Source organism: Neopsephotus bourkii, unplaced genomic scaffold (genome assembly GCF_033783945.1).
Source record: "Neopsephotus bourkii isolate Nb327-2 ecotype Australia unplaced genomic scaffold, CSIRO-AGI_Nbou_v1 NB_230, whole genome shotgun sequence".
Taxonomy (NCBI): domain Eukaryota; kingdom Metazoa; phylum Chordata; class Aves; order Psittaciformes; family Psittacidae; genus Neopsephotus; species Neopsephotus bourkii.
This window is the reverse complement of record NW_026900740.1, coordinates 215,506-232,908: the sequence shown is the minus strand read 5'-3', so window position 1 is coordinate 232,908 and position 17,403 is coordinate 215,506. Positions and strand designations below refer to the sequence as shown.

Below are 17,403 nucleotides of genomic sequence, written 5' to 3'. Positions count from 1 at the left end.
TTAACAGAACCATTCTGGGCCTCAGCACAAACCCACTTGGGGTTTGATTCAAGAAGAGCTAAAAAGAAATCCACCAAGGCAGGAACAAACCCTTGCTGTGTCCCTGTGTCCTGTTCTCCCAACCATTCCAGCTGAGCTAATGAGAGCTACAACCTCTGCCCACAATCCCTGTCATCTTAAGGCACTACAGCTTTGACATCCTCACAGTGATGCTAATGGGCCTTAATGACAGGTCACACAAAACACAGAGATGAGTGACTGTCCCCTGCTGTGAGGACTTTGGCTGTAAAAGCTCCGTAAGCTGAAAGGGTTTGGTGTTTTTTTTCTTTAAAAAGGAAATTATTATTATTATTATTAATATTATGACTCCAAAATTGATGTGTAATTCTCTAGGAGGAACTCACTTTTCAGAGCCCTGGGCAGTGGCCAGCAGCCAGGTGCCCACTCTGAGCTTCTGCAGACACAGCCACTTCTCTATTCCATACATCTCAGTGCAGACGATGATGCTCTTGCTGCCACCAGCATCGGGCTGCTCCTTTGTCTTACTGGCAGGCATGGCTGAAGACAAACCAGGCTGCCCAAATGTGTACTCACTACACAAAAAGCAGGAGGAGCCAATACTTCAAAGGTACCAAATGACTTAATGGTTTCACTGAAGTAACTACACTGCCCTCCTTGAGGGCTGTTCAGGGATGTGGGAGCAGAATTCATCCCTGTGTGATGATGCTCAGGAGGAAGGGCCAGCTATTAATTGACATGGAAAAAAATTCATACCCACAATATGTAGAGTTAGTGAGAGCCACGATACCCAGAGCATGAAGTACAACAAATCTCACCGACTCAGTAGGAAACTCAACAATGAGAGCACAATTAATGCAATTCTTTCATTGTTAAGATTATACTCAGGAATGGAAGCAGCAAGTGGAGAATCTGGGGTTTAGAAAAGCTGATGCAGCGACCAAACAAGAACCAAAAGGTTGGTTTGGGGTTTGGTATATTTTTCACAATGAGAGAATTAAGAGAAGCAGAAACACAACAAATTGCCGGCTGCACAATCTGGCCTTTGAATGCAAGTTACACTCATTAGTAAAAACCAAAAGGGCAATGGCATTTCAGAGAGCTCCTTGCCCACCCTTATTCAGCAGAGCACTAAAAGCACGATGGCAGGGTCCTTGGCAGGATCACACACGTGCTCCGGCCTAACCCATGCTGAGCTGATCAAAAACACAGGGGGCAGTGGGGAAAGAAATGTGCCACCGAGGCATGGGACACTGCACATGGGACACTGCACATGGGACAGAGCAGAGCTGCAAACCCAGCATTTACTGGGAAGTTCATCTGGAAGTTGCTGCTCACAAGCTCTGCTGTACCCAAGCCTTCACTGAGCTTCCTGTGCTACACAGGCAGCTACAGAGGGGCAGATGGACACCCCAGTGACTCGGCTTGTGCTCAAGAGCTTGTTCTTTAGCCAAGGTTTCCACTTCATGGTCAGATCTTTGTTGCTGAGATCAAGACCGAACATAAGGGGGTTGTACGAATACAGTTCCCTTGCCGTTTATTGGGATTGGTTTCAGCCACCCCAAGCATTCAGGTGGTTGAAAAAGGCAAACAGTTTGTGAGCATATAAATGTGTATTTACAAATTCAATGTAGGAGTCTAGAATACTGTAACACAAGGGGAGAGAAACAAGAGAAGAAAGGAGGAGAGAAAACAAGAGGGGAAAATGTCCCTGTATGGCAGCATTGGTTTTTCCTTTCTCCAGGAGCCACACTCTACAGCTCCAGCTGCAGGCCCTCAGAAATGCTGACACTGGACAACCTACAGCTATAATAGGTGTTACACCTACAGTAGGTGTAAGTCACAATGCTCCTAACGTAAGTGTGAATCATGGTTCACTTCCAGCATCAGCTGAGTGCCCCTGTGATGCTTCAGTATCACTTGTGGTGTGATTCAGACAGTAAACGTAAGCAGTGTACGTTGCATCTGAAAGAACCACATAATCCTAACCTGCAAAAAAAACTTTATGGAAACTATTTTATCAGGGACAAAAAACACCAACAGGGAACTGATTTGGTGAACCTGAACTTTTTTCCTGCCAATTCAAGCACAAAATAGCTTCTTTTCAGCAGGGATAAACAGCACTGAAAATGACTTTGTCATTTCATACACTGTTTTAACATCTCCCTTCCCTGAGGAGGTTAAAGCACAGCGGGAGCAGCGGGAGCCAAGGGGGGAGAGAGGTTTTGGTTCAATATTTACAAAATCACCCAGATTCTCCCCTTACTACAAAAATAAGAAATTCTAAGAATGAAGCAAATACCTTAAAGTGCTACTGGGGAAGCTTTAAGAATGCAAGATAACAAGAACCACGTTAGAAACATGGAGTAGAAATGCAAAATACTGTGAGGAAGAACTAAATCTGCACCAAGGGGCTTTTGTTTTGGTTAAAAATATAGACTTTTTCAATATGGGTATATATATTGCTGCGTATTTTACAAAACGAAAGCAAGACACCAAGGGACAAAGGCAGCCAAATATGTACAACAACTTTACTCGAAAAGAAAAAGAAAGAAAGAAAAATAACTATTTATTGTAACGTGGATAGACTTTCTTGAGTCTTACCATTAAAGACACACAGATATAGCAAGGGAAGCAAGGGTAGGAAAGGGAAGAGAGAGGAATGAGATGAGTATCGATAAATAGCGCAAGCTCAAAGACAGTCAGACAGTCAGCAACCCACAGAGAACCTGAGGCAACACAGAACCCCCTTAGACTCAATGACCAAACTCCTGTCACTCCCAGCCTATTCATACAGGGAGCTGCTAAAATAGAGGAAAAGAATAGCTGAGGGTGGAAGGAAGGTGAGAAAACTGCTGGAGATCTGATCTAACTGAAACAGAAGGATGGCTCCTTCTCAGTATCTCAACTACTTAGGACAAAAGGAAGAAATCCTCACTCCTCTCATCACCAGCTCCAGTGGGATTTGGGAATTTAGAGACTTTTCATCTTAGCTCTTCATTCAGCCTAACTTTTTTGTTAGCAAACAGTGTCATATGTGGCATGTTTTGACCCCTAGAGCCTGCACTCTTGTGTCAGTGACATTGACTGTTAATGGGTTTATCCCTTCTATTGGAGTTTATTCAACACTGTTGAGGAACTTCACTAAGCCAGTGACAAACCTGAGCATCTCAGTGTAACCAACTGATGTTTAAATGCACTGTAATGATTTCACAGTTATTTCAGGCAGCTCACACAGCACAGAAACAGGAGGAAAATGAGAGCCGCACACCTTTCTTCACACAAGTTACCAAAGAGTCTGCCTGTTAAAATGTATGCTATGAAATGGAACTGCTGGAAAGTACTGAATGAACCCTGGGTCCTCATCACTCCCTCCCCTAGCAACTTTCAGGGGTTACACTATTTAAAATGCATCTCTTAAAACACATTCCATCAGGCTCTAAACAGCATTCTAAGCTGTCAGCAGCACTAATATCCTCCTTTCCCCTCCCTGCCTCCACATTAAATATACTGGAGATGATCCTCAGCTGGTGCAAGCATCCTAATTAGTGTGGATGTCAACTGGTCTTTACATCAGCTGAAGATTTCTCTCTTTGTCTTCTCCTTCACCTCATCTTGAAACCTGAACTGACTCTATTCCCTGTGGCTAAAGGCTGCATCAGAGCTGGAGCTTCAGCTCCTGCCTCTCTGCAGAACAACTGCCCCAACTCGTATGTTCTCTGAGGGACCTTTAGCTTGTGTCATACCTGGGTGCCTTCAGAAGAGTGAGAGATGTACCAGAGCATGACCAAACCTGAGTAACAGATTAACAGGGACTAACCCAGGGACCAGTGTGTAACGCTGAGTAACTGAGGATGAGCCCTCACTGCTCTTTGTTGTGGCCATTATAAATTCAGGATATTTACCAGGGTTGGTTTGTTTTTCCTGGCACACAGGAGGTGTCGTGCAGAGCTGCATCTTTTTCTAAGGATTTATATAACTGCTTTTGAAAGCCCACATTTCCCTAAAAGGTGTCGTGCCCATCAGCTTCCAGCCACACACTGCAGAAAGTCAGTGAGCTTTGTAACTTGGGACCATTTATTGAACAGCCCAGTTTACAAACGGATGCCCCGGTCACCCAGGACACATCTCCTGGTGTTTAGAAACAGTGCTGAATGAACTGCAATAGCTGCTGCCACAGGGAACTCAACATCCCAGGACTGTGAGAACAATCCGGTCAATGCTGAATAGCTGCTGCTTTCCTCTCTTGCCCTTTCTTTTTTTAAACAACAGCCCTAGCTTAACTGTGTTTTCCCATTATTCCTTAAGCACTCGATGGGTTGGATCTGTACGTGTGTGCTTCAATCTGACTGAGGGACAATCCAACACTCCAGAGCAGACAAAACCCAGACACAGAACTGGCTACTGGAAATGACAACTATTACCATACAAGAGGTGCAGAACCAAAGAGGAAAACTACCACTGCTTACATTAACAGTTACATTTCCTTCACACTTAATAAAGCCCATGTGGAAATTATATCTGTAGTGTGTGTGACAACCTCAGCACTTTTCACTATGACACCACAGAAAAGAACTGCTTTCTTAGCAGTGTTTTGTATTATGTTTTCTGAAGGTTTCTGTAAGATTGCAGAGTTAAACACACATCAGCAAAAACCAACTTACCTCTTTTTCATCTCTAATAACTGGTTATTGAGTACTGATCTCTCCTCTTCCAGCTAAAACACAAGGACAAAAAGACTGCAGTTAATACGCTAAGGATTGTGTTCTCGGTGTGATGTATCAGAGCAGCATTATCATCATAAAACAAACACGGGAGAGGCTACAGAGCCTAAAAATCCTCAAAGTAATTGATTTTCCACACAAACACAACTATTCAGTGACAAGAAGACCAAATTGTGAGGGGCTATTACTGCTTTACACAGCATTTCCATGCTCTGTGCACACAAGGAAGGTGTGAGACTGGTATTGCTTTAAACACCGAAGAGAAATATATGCCTTTGTGTGTCTGGTTGTTGAGTTAAGGCCACTATTGGTGAATTACTAGATCTGCTGTGGTTCTGACCTGGATAACTGGGCTACTGATCCATGCCTGTTACTGTGCTGCTATTTAGAGATAAATTATTGATCCCTAAAGCTGTCAGTCTGGTGTTGGTTACTGTATCCTGAACCTCTGACTCAGTGGGGTCACCTTAAGCTCTTAACAGCTGGTAAGGCCTTCAGCTGCAGATATTGCTGCTGCAGGTTCTTGGGGTGCAAACTAACAGGAAAAGCAAAACAAGACAACCAACCATAACTTGTACAACAACAAACTGCAAAGGCAGCTCATACAAACCCTTACAGACAGGTGACAAACACACAGAGGGGGAAAAGATCATCAGCATTCGGAGAAACGTTTCCCTTGTAAATCTGCTCTTCCTCTACCAGCACATTTCTCTGGTCACCCTGTGCAGCATTAACCTGGCCACGATCCACAATCACCCTAGGAGAAGCTTGACTTCCCAGTGTTTGTGCTCTTGACTGCCACTTGAATTGGACAAACCTCACAGTGACACTGTTCCCCTTTGCTCCCAGAGGCCATGCCCACAGTGCTCTGTGATGCTCCCCTCTACCGATAGCTTTCTTTTCCTAAAAGACTGTGGTGCCTGTTTAACTTGGAAAATCCTCCAGCATTTGTGGAATGCTCCCAGGCTGTGAGCACTGACCCTGCATCTCCTCCCTGTCAGCTTTCTGGCTGGCTGTGGAGGGAGCAATGATTTTTATACAGGCCAAGACAGAAGGGGATTAAAAGAGAGAAGAGTAAAGGACAAGATGTCAGGGGGGTTTGCATGGCTTCCAGACTGAGTCATGGATCAAGCCTTGAGCAGCTTCCTGGTAGAAGGGGAGAAAGGACACCCCTTCTCTCATCACATTCACCCTGCAATCTGCTCACTCTCTCGTTACCCTCAGAGCAGACTTCTCACACACCTTTAATAAAAGATGGACCAGCTGAGCTAGCATAGATGTTTCCAGTGAAGTTAAAACACCTTGGCAGGTCTGAGCTCCCAAAATGCCACCACAAATAAACTGAAGCCAGACAAGTTCCCGGAGCTCAATATCTGAGTGTGAATCTTTAACTAATTACAAACAGCTGATTACTTATGGATCGATATAGCAAAGCATCTTTAGCATAAGACGCTTTAACCTTCAGATGTCAGGATAAATCATTCATGAAAGCGTTCATTAATTTTGCAAAGTGTGTCACATACAGCCACAGATTCCCTACCCCAATTGACTACACACTCGCTAGAATTTACAGTTACCATAGTGACTGCTCAAAATACTCACACCATATGCTCGCTACCTTCCTTACTGCATCTGAACGGGCACATGCACCGGCGCTCACACGGACTGAAGCGCTGCTGCTTGCTGAGCTTTCACCCCTACTGCCAGAGTTTCTGCATCCATTGTGTGAAATGCAGCTTCAGGAGGAAGCCTGCCCTGTCAAACCTCTTCACTGCTACCACCAATGCTTGATCTCTAAAATCTAATTGAGCAATTCTTGATAGTAATGTTTTCCCATTCCCCATGGACAGCCGGAACCAGAGGAGTCCAAAGCTTGCTGCAACTTAGTGCCTGGACATGAGTTCATGCATCCAAGTGACAGCAGGGCAGAAGTGGTGTCGGGACCCCTGGGACCGTGCTAACCCACGGGGTGAGGATCCTCCAGGCTGGCTGGTTTGGTTGCCATTTCATTAAGAGAACTGAGCAGAGGCAGAACGAGGGGACTTAAGCTCAGTCTTAAGTCCCCCTGAAATACCAAAGGCCTCTTCCAGCCTTTCGGGAGGTTGTGCAGCTCACTACACCTAAAGACACCACAGCCCAAATACTACACTTAGGAAACGCAACAGGCGGCATTCCCATGCTTCCGAGATTCAGACTGTATTTTCCTTGCAGAAGGCATCACACAACACGAATGGCTGTGGAAGGCAAACACTGTTTGTTTCTCCAAGCTCTAGCAGGTTTTCCAGATCTTTGATCTTGGAGCTGTCTACTCGCAGGCAGAAAGGCTGTGGTGCAGGTGAACTGGGCATATTCCAGTTTCCAAGGCGACTGACTAATCCCTGTCACAGGTTCAGCCATCCCTCCTGTTGCCGAGTCCTTTTCCAGTTACAACTCCTGAAAATGCCAGGTTGCTTCCAAGACTCTGAAATAATTTAAGATCCCATGTGGGTGTGGGGAGCAGAGCTCCCAATGGCTGCTCAGGATGGCAGCGTTCTCTTACCACACCACTACTCAGATGCTGCATGAGTCAGTGGTTGAGCCCACACGTCTGGGACTCCTGTTCATCATCTCCAAAGGCTCCTTAAGCTGAAGGAGCTTGTGCATGACTCCTGTCAGCAGCCAAAAGGATTCAGAAGCTGGCCAGATCTATACTCGCCCATCCTCAGTGTTTCCAAACAGGACCCCTAGAGAAAAGCCAGCCTCTTGGCTTTAAAGATATTAGGCTTTGCTGCAGGATGGAGGAGATCTGCTCCACTGTCCCTGGGAACAGCCCCCTCTTCTGCACCAGTGCTACCTCAGAAAGGCAAGAGATAAATCCATGTCTTCTGCATTCCTGCTTTTGGACAAGATCTTCCGAAGATCTCTTCACGTGGCTGTCACTGGAACTGCTCCACAAGAACTAATCCCATCGTGTTTAATGACTGTAAATCTAATTTCTCTTTTGGCAAGCACCAGTGCTGCAGGCTGGGTAACTGAGCCCATGCTGCTTCCAGGAGCATGTGCAAATGAATTTAACTTATATTTTACTGCTATATCTGAGTCCTTTTCTCCCCTATGAACTACCACCAGAAAACCATCTTACACCGATTCTAGTCCCCTGGTACCCACTACCTGGCTGCAGCACTCTTCATGTACATGCACAGTATAAAGTTTAAGTAAGCATAGATTGCCCAGCACTTTAGAGACAGAGTCCAGCCAAGTAGTTTTAAACAGTATCATTCTAAATACTCTTCTGTTTAGAGGGAAGGGGGAGCAGGAATAAAGAGGAGGAGAATTAAGCAGATTTCCTTTGTACCGGGTACACATTTCCACAGCTGTATAACAAGATTTCTCCCGACAGAAACAGCAAGCGTCTGTTAATACATTTGGCTAAAGTTTATTCAATTTACTCCCATTCCCAAGCCTCCAAAATATCCTCCATGGCTTATGCAACCTTCTGCCAGCCTGCAGCTCTAACCTCCCCATGCAGGTGGCTTCCAAATGTATTTTAAAACACCCTCAGCACAACTCATGTTTCAAGCACAAACATGCAGTGCAACGTCACCCGGCACCAGCAGAAACAGCACGCACAGAGAGCAGGGAAGCTCCCAGCCACTCTACCTTCTGATGGCTCGTGACCTCGTCCCTGCTCCTGCCCAGCTCCTCGGCAAGTTTCACGTTCTCCTCTTGCAAAGCTGCGAGCTGCTGGGACTTCTGAGCTGCTGCCAGCTTCAGCGCTTCGCTGCGAGGAGGACAGGGAGAGCATCGTTACCATAGGAACCCGAGAGGCAGGAAAAACTGTGGGAGAGAGTCAGCTTCACAGCTTGGAAAAATACATCTGGGTCACGTGTCTAATGGGATCTGGGAGGAAGGTGGCAATCCGCACCTCGGATGGGATGCGCAGGGATGGGTTTAACCCTGAAAGCAGCAGCAGCACAGAACTCCTTTTGTGTTCAATGTAGCGGATAGTAAAAGAAAAGGGAGTTCAGAGTGTGAGCTCTGCACACTTCCAATGGTCTGTGAGTGCCTGGATTTGGAAATACAGGGCAGGGTTTGACAAGAGGGTTGGCACGGTTTATAGCTGGGACTTTCTCAGAAGTGAACTCTGTAGCCAGAGGTAAAATTGTTAAGAGAAGGAAGAAAGAAAAAGGGGAAAAAAAGAAGAGAAAAAAAAAACAGCAAAAAAGCTCACAGTTCACTTTTTAAATACTCCCTACAAGGTCTGACATCCAACCATACAAGAACGTATGCAAGGTTATAGGAGGCAGAAGTATCTGATCTATTCCAAACCTGAAAATGAGACAAACCAAAAGCTGAAGGAGAAAAGGGTTTAGCAGGTTTCACGAGGTTGCTGCCAATGTGTGGTTGCCTTAAATGAGTTTATTTTCAACAAGTTTTTGAAACATAAAGTGGTTTGGATGTCTGCCTGCAACACAAGTGACTCGCACATGTTTTGAGGAGATTTTGAGGATGAAAGACATGAAAAGATAAATCTTATTTCACTAAGCACTGCTTTGTTTGATAAGAAGCTGTCTCATACACCTATGTGCCAATATTGCACTGACTTAAACCCTGACTGGAATATTAAAAATACTTTTATGACTGTGGGAGGCAGAACCCTTAAGTTAGAAACTTACTCAAGCACTTCAAAATACAAGGACTGTGCGCTCTATCTCAGGGCACATTTAAACCAAAGGAAATCTGATTTACTTTTGGAGTTCAGAATGTAGCATGACAAAGATTTTCCAACCATTTCTTCTATCTGCTCTCACCTTGACCCATTTCCCATCTGACCCACCTAGACTGGATTAAGCAGGAAAGCTCCCATCAGTTTGAATTATCTTGGTACAGCTCTACTTGCTGATGCAGGAACACACCTATTTTTAACCATGACTGCTTGCAGTACTAACCCGTTCTCCTCTCTTTGCTTTTGCTGCTGAAACAGAGATTCAGGGCATTATAAAAAAAGCACACAAAATCCTGGGGTCAAGTTGTGTGTAATACTTGCCTGTGTTTAGTGCCAAGGAACTTTAAACTGATAGCTGCAAGTGCACTCAGCAGTGCTAAATGAGTACACAAGCCCAGCGGGTATTTCTGCTTTTCTTCATCCTTCCTAGGATGAAGCCTTCATCCATGGAAGGCTCTTTGACAAAGCACACACTGTCACTTCAACATCTCCCTGCCTCCAAAAGCTGCTATAGAAGCAGCTGCACATCCCTGCCTACAGTCACAGCTCCTGTGGGCAAAATTTTCCCTCTATTATCCCATGCAGAGGCACCACCTTCATGAACTGACCTCACAAGGATGTTCTGCTGATCCAGCAGTGTCTATTATCAAGCTAATTCCTTACTCTAATTAAAACAAGGCAATGCACAAAACAACAAAGTTCAGTTAAAAAACACAAGCTTCTACATATCCACAACATCTCACAGCACGAACGATCAGAGACCACATTCAGCAACAGTCTACGACTAAGTTTAGCCTTAAAACATAAAATTAAAACCCCACAAAGATCCTGAGAACACCTTCCAGTGCTGGAGATTTTCAAGGCAGCATCTTCTATAAATAACCTCTGCTTGACAAAACGTGGTCTAATATATTTTGTCTTCCCCCCACACCAGAGTCTACCAGCCCCTTGCTGTTCTAGCATTGGAGCAACTAGTCTGGAGATAATGATTTTGCTTTGGCATCTCCCACAAGCACTGAGGCAGGTAGGAATTGCTCATGGAATGAAAGCTGCCTTTCTCAAAGGAGGCTCCTGTCTAATCAAGCAGCAATAACTGTCAGTCACATAAACTTGGTGTTAATTCTATGTGCTGATTTCCTTTGTGTCCTGACTTCACCTCAGAGCAGTGGTTAAGAACTGTCACAAAATGACTTATGGAACTAATAATAATAATTAATTAGTTAAAGCTACTCTTGGCTCTCAGTCCAGATTCCAGCTCTTACTCCATGAGACAACAAATTCTTCTCAGAGCAGAGATTGTGATTTAATGTTTGACATCTCTGAAAGCTGGGGGACACAGCTACTGCAGCAATAACCAGGACTTTTGCTCATGGTGGCACACCAGAAGCTTTGATACAACGAGATTCCATGAGACAAATTACTTTATATCAGATGCTTTACAGTTAATTTGTTTGTGTACAGTGTTACACAGCAGCAGCACTAGTGGTGGTAGCAGTACCTACGTAAGAGGTAATTGCTCAAATGATGCATCTCAAATGATAAGCAGTTAACTCTAGTTTTACATACTACATACAGCATTTGTATGTACCAGTTAGAAAAGACAAAGAAGAACCAGATTTCCTGTAACTAAAGCCACTTGAAACTACTTAACACTCCATACGTAATTAAATCCAAACAGAATTTATGATAAAGCTTTTAAAACAACCTGGTGCCCTCAGGTGGCAGAACTCTATACTTCCTTCGACAAACAAATTCTTTCAGACAACGCCTGGAGTGAAGGATTTGCTTCAACACACTACAAGCAATCCAGGAGCAACACTGCAATTTCAAATCCTACACATGTCCAACTGATAAAGCAGATTATTAGGTCAAAAATAAATCTTAGGATACCAGAGTGGTACTTAAAGTGATTTTTTCATAGAAATGGAAGGTAAATGTAGCTACAAAGGAACAGTTCAACAGATTGAACATTGAAATACTTACAATTCTTTCCTAAGTTCTTCCACTTTCTTGTTCTCCAGATTTAGCAGCTCTTTTGATTTATTAAGTTCCTCTTCATTTTTCAGGTTGTTTTGTTTAAGCATGTCCAACTTAAAGAGGGGAAAAAAAAAGCATCATTTTATTAATGGAACTACACAGTTCATTCAAAAGAAATCCATTCCTGTCAGAGATCTTGTTGCATGGGACAAGTTGTTGTCTATTTACTGAGCTTGCATTGATCACGTAAACACCACAAGCTTGGAACGTCAGTTGCTGGCATTTGGTGACACAATATATTGTATAACAGATAATCTCCAACCATTCTCATGGCATTACAGCACCCTGTAGATTTTTTATGTTAATCCAGACAAGTGGACCCCTGCCATTATTCACGTCACAGCTTTTAATTCTCGAGTCATCACATCTCATTGGAAATCATGACTGCTCCAGCACAAGCTGTGGTGTTTAGGGTACCCCAGCTGTTCGCTACCTATTACTATGGGAGCTGCAAAAGCTCAAAGAGTCAGAGACCCACAGAGTGCTCCACATCTGCAAAAAATATGCCAGTTCAATGTGCAGACCAAATACAAAATATAGTGTGTTGCTGCACCAAGATTTAAGGGACTACCTTACCTGCTGTATGGTGTCTGAAACCACAAGCAGAACACAGAAGGACACAGGTCATCTGGCTATGTCAAGCACCTAGATTTGCCATCAATATGTATGCATCTTAATAAGCCTTTACAAGCCAGTCTCTATTGTGGTGGGAGAGTGACAGAATCCACCTCTTGCCCAATCTAATTCTCTGTAATTCAGTTCTTCCATGCAAACCAGGCAAATCTTTTCATTAAAAAGCATTTAAATGTGCTTACTTCATTCTGTAGCTTCTCATTTGTCTGTCTAGAGTTCTCCAAAGAGGCCAAAGTTTCAATCTTTTCTTTGTGAATGGCATCTTTCTCTTTGGTCACCTTCTCCACAGTCTGGATAACATCATCTGCTATTTTGGCAGCCTATATATAAAGGCAGGGAAAAACAGGTATTACCAAAGGGATCTCTGAAAACGAAAGATGAACCACAATACTTTATGCACAGCCCCACAGTTTGCCAGCTGTTTTTTAATTAAATAAGGACTTCAACTGGGAATTTACATTTTGAAGCTGCATAAAGTATAAAAATAAAGGGAGATAAGAAGATTCAGTTCCATGCAGAAACAGATCATAACCCCATGCTTGCTGTTACCACTGAGGAGGCCCGCTGCTGCTTATTTAACTCCTGGATTTCTAATTACTACTGCTGTGATTGCTCTGAGGCTGCTAACTACTTTAGACAGTAGTAGTTCAATAATATTCACCTCCAACAGACTATTCTGTGTTCAGAAAATGTGCATTTATAAAAAGCTGTTCAAAATTTGAAAAAGAATTCAAAATGAAATAGGAGATAAAGCCAGTTACTGCACTGTTTCAGTGTTGTTCGTTATGCCTTCATGAAAGGAAATACTTCATAAGCACATCAAAATACCTCGATGGGTAGAATACATTCCTATTGGGTATCTTGATTCCAATCTGTATTCAAAGTGATTTTATGGGCTTCAAGCCACACAAACTGAAATTCAAAATGCTTTACAGAATTTGTTGGTGGTGAATACCAAACACTTCTGTGAATAAAAAGAACACCAGGATTGTCCATGTCTTTAACAGACCAAAAGCCCTCTAATGTGAATTTAAACGGTTCTCTTACACTGCTTTTTATCCAATTACATTGACAGCAGCAGTGGGTTGGTCTGTATTTTTCCAAGTAACTCAAATTTGAAGTTTGATGTAATTTCACATAAAATGGCACAAAGGTCTAATCTAAAACCTTCTCTCTTACTACTCTAGCTTTTAAGCTGCAGAGTACCTTCAATGGAAGGAGCTGCTCCGTTTCTCCTGCCAGATTCTAGATACAGAACTTCCTTTTATTCACAGCTTATGTTGTTTTCTTGCAACACTCAGCAACAACATGGGCTTTTACATTTAGAAATAATTTTGTTTTCAATATTAAAGTGTCTTTCAGACTCACAACTTGAAAAAACCCCAAAGTAATATGTGGAGAGAGACCGTAATTCCAGCCTGTTTACACCGAGATGAAGTGCTGATTGTGCAATGAAGTTCAGAGAGGAAACCATCAGGTTAGTGCTCAGGATTAGTATAACCATATTTGATTATTTAACTATGTGTTTCAATACCTCAATTTTTTGTGCTATTGTTTGGGCCTGGAGAATCTCAATCTCTTTTAGTTTCAAAGCCAGATTGTTCATTTCCTCCTGCAGCATCTGATTTTTGCCCTGAGACACCAGCAATTTGCTCGAGAGGTCACTATTAGTGTGTTCTAAAAGTGCTACTTTGTCATGCAGTTTATAATAATCCTTGGATAACTTCTCCTTCTCTTTTAATCTTTCTTCCTTAATGGTGACCAGACTCTCCTGTTCAGCACGCAGGCTGTTGTTTTCCTGAAGTAACTTTATTCTCTCCTTCTCCATCACCTCATGGCTGAGTTGAAGCTCACCCAACCTCTTGGAGACGCAGCTGTGCAAGTCCTCAAGCTCTGCTTTCGATTTAGACAGGGAAGTAAAGTCACTCCTCAGTCGCTCGATACTGGAAGCAAGTTGCACCACCTCTGCAGAGAGGGTTTCTTTTTCTTTAATGATTTCCATCAGTTTAGTTTCAGATTTTCCTTTCTCCTGATTTAAAAGCTCTCTCTCAGTCAGAAAGTCTTTATTTTTCTCTCTTAGCTCTTCTATCTCCTTTTCTAAGAAGCTGATGTTGCGTTGAAGTTCCACACGTTCTAACAAGAAGGACTCCTTGTCCAGTTTCCTGGCTTCCTTTTCTGTGGTTAAGTTTTCTTTCAGAATCACAACCTCTCCATTTAATTTCTGACACTGATCTTGCAATTCAGTCCTCTCTCTGGTCAGGGTTTCCTTCTCAGAAGAACAGGTTTCATATGAAGATGACAGGACCTGCCTGGCACATGATACAGCAGCCAGTTCGTTTTCTAATGTTCTTTTGGCATCTTGGGCCTCTTTCAGCAGGTTTGAAAGGTCACATTTACAGGCTATCAGCTCTTGGTTTTCTAGAGTCTTTTTACTTAGTTCTTCCTTGAGGGCTTCAATGGAATCTTGGAGTGTGGAATTCTCTTGGGCCAGAGCTTTCTGGGCTGAGACACCCAGCTCACGTTCATTCTTCAAAACAGAAACTGCATTTGCAGAAGACCTGTTTTCTTCAAGAAGCTCTAAGTATTTGTTCTCCAACTCCTTCTTCTCTTGGAGAAGAGCTTCGTTGTGCTTTTCCAATTGCAATGTCTTATGAAAAACAGATTCCTTTTCTAAGTTCAGTTCATTTATTTTCGCAGTAAAGTTTCTCTCAGCAAGCACAGCATCGGCTGCAGCCTTGGCAAGCTTTTCAGCAATTGCATTATTTTCACTTAAAAGTTCCTCCCTTTCAGCCAAAAGCCTTCTCTCAGATGAAGAAAGAGCTTCTTTCTCTTTAAGTAACTGAACACATTCGGAGTTTGATCTCTCTCTTGAGGCTTTAACTTCCTCCAGAAGACAAGAGAGACTAGCAAGGGAATCCTTCAGCTCTGTATTGTCTTTCATCACCTTTTTAAGTTCTTCCTGTTCAGTCTCTAGCTCTGTTTTCATCTCTTCTGTTCTCACACTCAGTATTTGGTTTTCACTGACTGTATTGTCTAAACTCACACGCAGCTCTTCTATGCTTTTGAGGAACATCTCCTTCTCGGACTGCAGGCTCTCAGTTGTCTGCAATAGCCTGTTAACTTCATTTTTTAAGGCTACGTTTCTATTTTTAAGATCTAAGTGTTCACCTATGGCTGTATCTCTCTCTGCAGTCAAAGCTGACACCTCCTGCAGTAGCTTTCTTTGGTCTTCGGCGAGCGCCTCACATGAACTTTCCAGCTTCTGAATAACATCATCTTTGTCTTTAACAACTGCATCTTTCTCTTCCAATAGTTTCTTCTGATAATTCTCCAGTTCCTCACATTCCTTGGTATGTTTCTGACAAGCCACTTCCATGGCATCTTTGTTGGCCTGAAGTTCTTTCAACTGTTGGAGCAAGGTTGACTCTGAAGAATGGAGAGCATTGTTTTCTTGAGTTATCTTCAGGAGTTCTGCTTGTGCTGCCTCTATTCCAGAGAGTAATTTGTTGTTCTCCAATATTAGTGCTAACTTTTCTGAGCTTTCCTGCTGGCTTTTGGCCTCAGCCTCTTCCTTCTGCTTTAGGATTCTCTTATTTTCTGAATTAAGTTCTTCTTTCACTGTCCAAAGCTCTTCTTGGTCTTGTTGCATTAACGAAACCTTTGATTCCAATTCTAGAAGTTTTGACAACAAGGAACCTCTCTCTAATTTTAAAGCATCTCCTTCCTGCGCCAAAGTCTCTTTTTCTGATATCAAACCCCTCATCTTGTCTGACATTAGTTCAATTTCTTTTCTGGCTGATGCTAACACAGAGCTTAAGGACTAAAGAAATAAAGTCAGGGAGAAGGGAAAACAAAAATGAAATCAAGCAAAAAATGAGAATGTGCTTTAAGGGTAAATAGTGCTATTGTCATTTCAGTTTGTGGAAAGTGTATACACTGACACACAGTAACTGTATGAACTCAAATGCTGAACCCACCCCTAATATTTCATTACAAAACACTTGCCATCTGCACAAAAACTTTTCAGTTATTAAATACTAATAAAAACTCATCATGGTTTGCAGGCTCCTCCATACAAGATTCCATCTTGGTTTTGAAACTACTCTGAATGAATTTTCTGGATGTAAATTATTCAGAAGGAAGAGCCCCAGAATGATTTCCTGAGAATCCAAGTGAATTAAAATGTAGGGAGCTGTATTAGATACTGACTTCCCATTCTCAAATTCACCTTCTATAAATAAATTCTTCTCATGGTTCTATCAAAAAGATGGTGTCATAACCCACTGAATTCAAAACACCACATCAGTGGTGTATTTGAAGTTAACTTGTGTGCCAATTTATACACTAAATATTATGCTAAAGCATAAAACAAAGACTATAGCAAATAACTAATGAGGGATGAAAGCAAGCAGTAATGTCAAACAAACAGAAGGAAAAAGAATTAAAATTACTAACGTCAAGCTACACACTACACAGTTGCATGTAATTTAGGCTCATACTACAGAACAAAATATCAGGTGTGTAACTTAAATGAAGTAGTTCACAACATATTTTAAAATCATTCATGTATTCAAAAAAACCCCAGAGAATAACATCTGGCTGCAACTGACTGTGCTGAGCCAGACATCCATTAACATAAAATGCCAGCATCAAAAAAGTGTATTTCTTAGCTGTGTATGCTTCTCTTCCACCCCGGAGAAGTTCAAATGAGAAACACTGCAAAAATCTTACTATGAAATGTGAAGCAAAACCCATGGATTCATCCAAACAGGAAGAGCGACACTGTAAATGACTCGCAAAGTACCCAAGGTACGTACTTTGGCCTCTTCCGCTTGCTTCCTCAGCTCCTCAGCCTCTGTTTCTAACTCAGTGTTTTTCTTCTGTGCAATTTTCAGTGCCTCTTCTGCATCCAGCAAGTTCTGCTTAAACCCTTTGATATCTGCATCGTGTTTAGTGACCAGCTCAGAAGTTTCCTTTTCATACTTTGCCTGAAGATCCTTATACTGATTCTGGCTTGTCTCGATTTGCTTTTTCTGATAGAAGACAAAATTGGAACACAGTTAAACAACAGAAGGACAATATTCTGCCCACAGCTACTGCTTTTAAAGTTGTTCTTACCATGTCCATAAGTTGATCCTGCATATTTTTCAGTTCTGCTTGATGAATCCTGAGGGTTTCTTGCTGACTCTGCTCAGCTTTCTGTGTTGTCTGCTCCACATTTTTCTGAAGCTGAACAGCCTTTTCATTTGCTTTTGTAAGCTCAAGTTGTATTTGCTCCAACTGCCT

General features: G+C 42.6%; 1 protein-coding gene across 15 annotated transcripts in view; it reads right to left on the bottom strand.

Moving 5' to 3' along the window:
• The window catches only part of CLIP1 (CAP-Gly domain containing linker protein 1), a 66,782-nt gene that overhangs the window by 4,921 nt on the left and 44,458 nt on the right, over positions 1–17,403 (bottom strand). For 8 of the 15 annotated variants that reach the window (XM_061344539.1, XM_061344541.1, XM_061344538.1 and 5 more), the window contains 8 exons: positions 17,236–17,401; positions 16,935–17,150; positions 13,652–15,937; positions 12,300–12,437; positions 11,431–11,537; positions 8,382–8,502; positions 4,683–4,735; positions 2,321–2,341 (listed from right to left, as the gene is read on the bottom strand). In XM_061344539.1, coding sequence (XP_061200523.1) covers positions 2,321–2,341; positions 4,683–4,735; positions 8,382–8,502; positions 11,431–11,537; positions 12,300–12,437; positions 13,652–15,937; positions 16,935–17,150; positions 17,236–17,401 — 3,108 coding nt within the window. The remainder of the gene's footprint in view (positions 1–2,320; positions 2,342–4,682; positions 4,736–8,381; positions 8,503–11,430; positions 11,538–12,299; positions 12,438–13,651; positions 15,938–16,934; positions 17,151–17,235; positions 17,402–17,403) is intronic. The other 7 variants (XM_061344549.1, XM_061344550.1, XM_061344552.1 and 4 more) reach the window with 3 other exon arrangements.